Here is a 3,067-nt window from a genome sequence, read left to right on the forward strand (position 1 = left end):
CTGAAATTCAGCTTTCAAAATTTTTATTGAGATGTTGGGGAGAAACAGCTAACATATACATGCCTCATTTTGTCATGACTGGCATTTTATCCACATGATAAGTTCTTCTCTGGCTTTAGTCTAACTTCAGGTCTCCTTGGCAGTCCCCCTTCTGTTCGGTTGCTGCCTGGTGTCCTTCAAAGTCCACCAGGGCAGAGCCCGCTGGTGGAGTTACAAGTGGGAGCGGAAATTGCGATTGGCTGGAGGGAAAGGACAAGTATGCAACAGGAACACCAGTTAGAATATTCACTGAAGTTTCATGAACCCCCTTCATCCTCTTCCTGCCCAGATGGGAACCTGGTTGAGAATGAAATTCTCAGGCTGAGGTTTTAGGGTCCTGTGAGAGCTAACTTCAAGAAGAAAGGCCCTCAGGACAACGAGGTCCCCCCGTTTGACTGCTCTTCCACTACTCCCTCACTCACCATCATCACAGCGTTTTCTACTCTTCAGGCTGCTCTTCCGATATTTTCTTTTGCTGCCACCTCTCTTGACTCCCTTGTGAGGAGTTCTGTTCTTGCCCCTCCTCATGCCCTGACTCTTTAACTTGCGGCTTGTTGACATTGTACTTTCTGCCAAAATGCGGGGCTTTGCAGGACCCAGGGGCCAGAGTCTGGCTATTTAAGGCCTTAGCCATGATGACTGTGAAGAGGGAGGGGCTTAACAGATGGGCAGGGCTCCATTGTGATGTCACTAGGCTTTGTTACACTTGGGTAATATATGTGAAATTAGGTGATCCCTCTAATGCAGCTCAAGGCTACCCTCAATGTTGTAGTCTTTTTTTTTTTTTTTAATGATAAATGAGGTTTTCCAGATAGGCCTTACTGAATACCTAAATTCCAACCCTATGTTGGGCACCTGGAGAGTACAAGAGGCATTAAAAGAGCTGTCTCCTGACTGTAGGAAATTTAATAGTTGGTGTGTATATGCATCATATTTAAGTCTCTCTTATGGCATGGGAAAATGACAATGTTTGTCTATAAGGACTTGACTCTAGGAAATCCAATTCAATATGACTAAAACATAAATATTCTTTCTCTTTCATCTAAATCAGATTTTCTCAACCCGAGCACTGCTGACAATGTTGGCTAAATATGTGGGACTATCATTGCTAAAAACAAAATTTCACTGGGTAAATTTGAAGATCTAATTAGCTTTATTAAATGATTCATGAATCAGGCAGCATCTCACATGGTGGACAGAGAGATACTCCAAGGGCTTCACCACATGGAAGGCTTTTATAGTAGGGAGAGGTGGACAAGGAAAGGAAGTCATCAGTGAGGAAATAATGAGGGTTCATTGGAGGAAAGTAAAAGTTCAGGTGCCAGAGGCTTCTCATTGGCTAAGCTGAGGCCCTTTTCATTGGCTGGGCTTGTTGCTGGGCGATGGGAGTTTTCCATCCTCCTTCTGGGGTAGTAGAGTAGTTGCACTTCCTGATGGAGTTAGTACCTGATGTCTTCCTGTTGGGGTCAGTAACAAATATCTTCCTTTTGGGGGTATTTGACTATAAATGATAGGGTGTGAGAGATCCCTCTATGGGTCCTTTCAACTCCAATCTTAGTTGAGGTTTTCTTTTACTAATTTTCACATTGTCTTGTGTGCTGTATAACCTTTGGCAGCATTCCCAGCTTGTACCAACTAGATGCCAGTAGAGCCCCTATAGCTGTGACAACCAAAAATGTTTCCAAACATTGCCTGGGGGAGAAGGCCAAAAATCACTGCTGTTTGAGAACCGTTGACTTAATCATTAAACAAAATTCAACACACAAATATGTGCATGGAAAGCAATGGAGAAACAGACATAGAGAATAGACTTAAGGACATGGAGAGAGGGGAGGAGAGGATGAGATGTATGGAAAGAGTAACATGGAAACTTAGATCATCATATGTAAAATATATAGCCAATGGGAATTTGCTGTATGGCTCAGGAAACTCAAACAGGGGCTCTGTATCAACCTAGAGCGGGTGGGATGGGGAGGGAGATGGGAGGGAAGTTCGAAAGGGAGGGGATATATGTATACCTATGGCTGATTCATGTTGAGGTTTGACAAAACAACAAAATTCTGTAAAGCAATTATCCTTCCATTAAAAAATAAATTAATTAAAAAAGAAGAAACATTCAATGCACAAATATTTATGGATCATGTGGTATGTACCATGCACTTAGGTGCTGTGAAAATAGTAGTAGGTAAAAACAGACCTAGACTCCATGTTCACAGAACTTTCAGCCTAGTGGGAGAGAAAGCTATTCATCAGACATCTACACTAATCAGTGAATAATTGCTTCTCAACATGGTGTAAACTGAGGTTGGAGAGAGGAGCAGATACCAGACAAGCTCAAGTACTTTGGGAAGCCATGGAAAAATGTTTAAGAGGATGATGTGATAAGATTAGATTGGAAGATGGATTGATGGGGAAGTGAATAAAAGGAAGGGCTATTACCAATAGTGGGAATTCAGGACAGAAATACTTGAAAATGAAAAGTTATTTTAAGCCTGGCCCAGTGAGTGTTGATTAGGGTGTAATGTAGCTTGTAGACAAAGACTTGGTGATGGATTGGATTTGGTTGGTGAGAGCAGAGGGTGCCAAAGGTGTGGATTTTTTTCTTCTATGTGATGCAGCTATTTAGATGTTAGAGTTACACACTGGGATAAAGGCCAAGCAAGAGGGCAGTGATCCTGATTTTGGTCTAAGACATTTTGGGTTTGAGGTGTCTTTGAGAGTTCCACATAGAGATACTGAAGGATTGTTGGGTATATGGGTCTGGAGCTCAGAATAAAATCTGAGCAGCAGATATCCACTATCCCCAAATTCCCTGATAATGGACTCATCATTCAACCTTTTCTTTTTTCTCTTTATACTTTATATTAAGTCCTTTTGAAAAAAACTCTCAATAGAGCTTGATAACCATGCATTCTGTCCCTCCTTCTCTCTCCCTTGCTATCAGCTTCATTTAAGGACCAAGCACTTTGCTTGCAGGAGGTTTTTAGCAAATGCTGGTTGAATGAAAGATAAAATGAAGTTCAAGGAC

General features: G+C 41.8%; 1 protein-coding gene across 1 annotated transcript; it reads right to left on the bottom strand.

Annotated features, from left to right (window-relative positions):
* Positions 1-210: 210 nt before the first annotated feature.
* TNP1 (transition protein 1) lies at positions 211-600 on the bottom strand. Its single transcript, XM_068966889.1, has 2 exons — positions 462-600; positions 211-239 (listed from the first exon to the last, which is right to left on the bottom strand). Exons 1-2 carry the CDS (start codon positions 598-600, stop codon positions 211-213), a joined length of 168 nt encoding a protein of 55 aa, XP_068822990.1.
* Positions 601-3,067: the final 2,467 nt, after the last annotated feature.

This window comes from Capricornis sumatraensis, chromosome 3, assembly GCF_032405125.1.
Source record: "Capricornis sumatraensis isolate serow.1 chromosome 3, serow.2, whole genome shotgun sequence".
Lineage (NCBI taxonomy): Eukaryota > Metazoa > Chordata > Mammalia > Artiodactyla > Bovidae > Capricornis > Capricornis sumatraensis.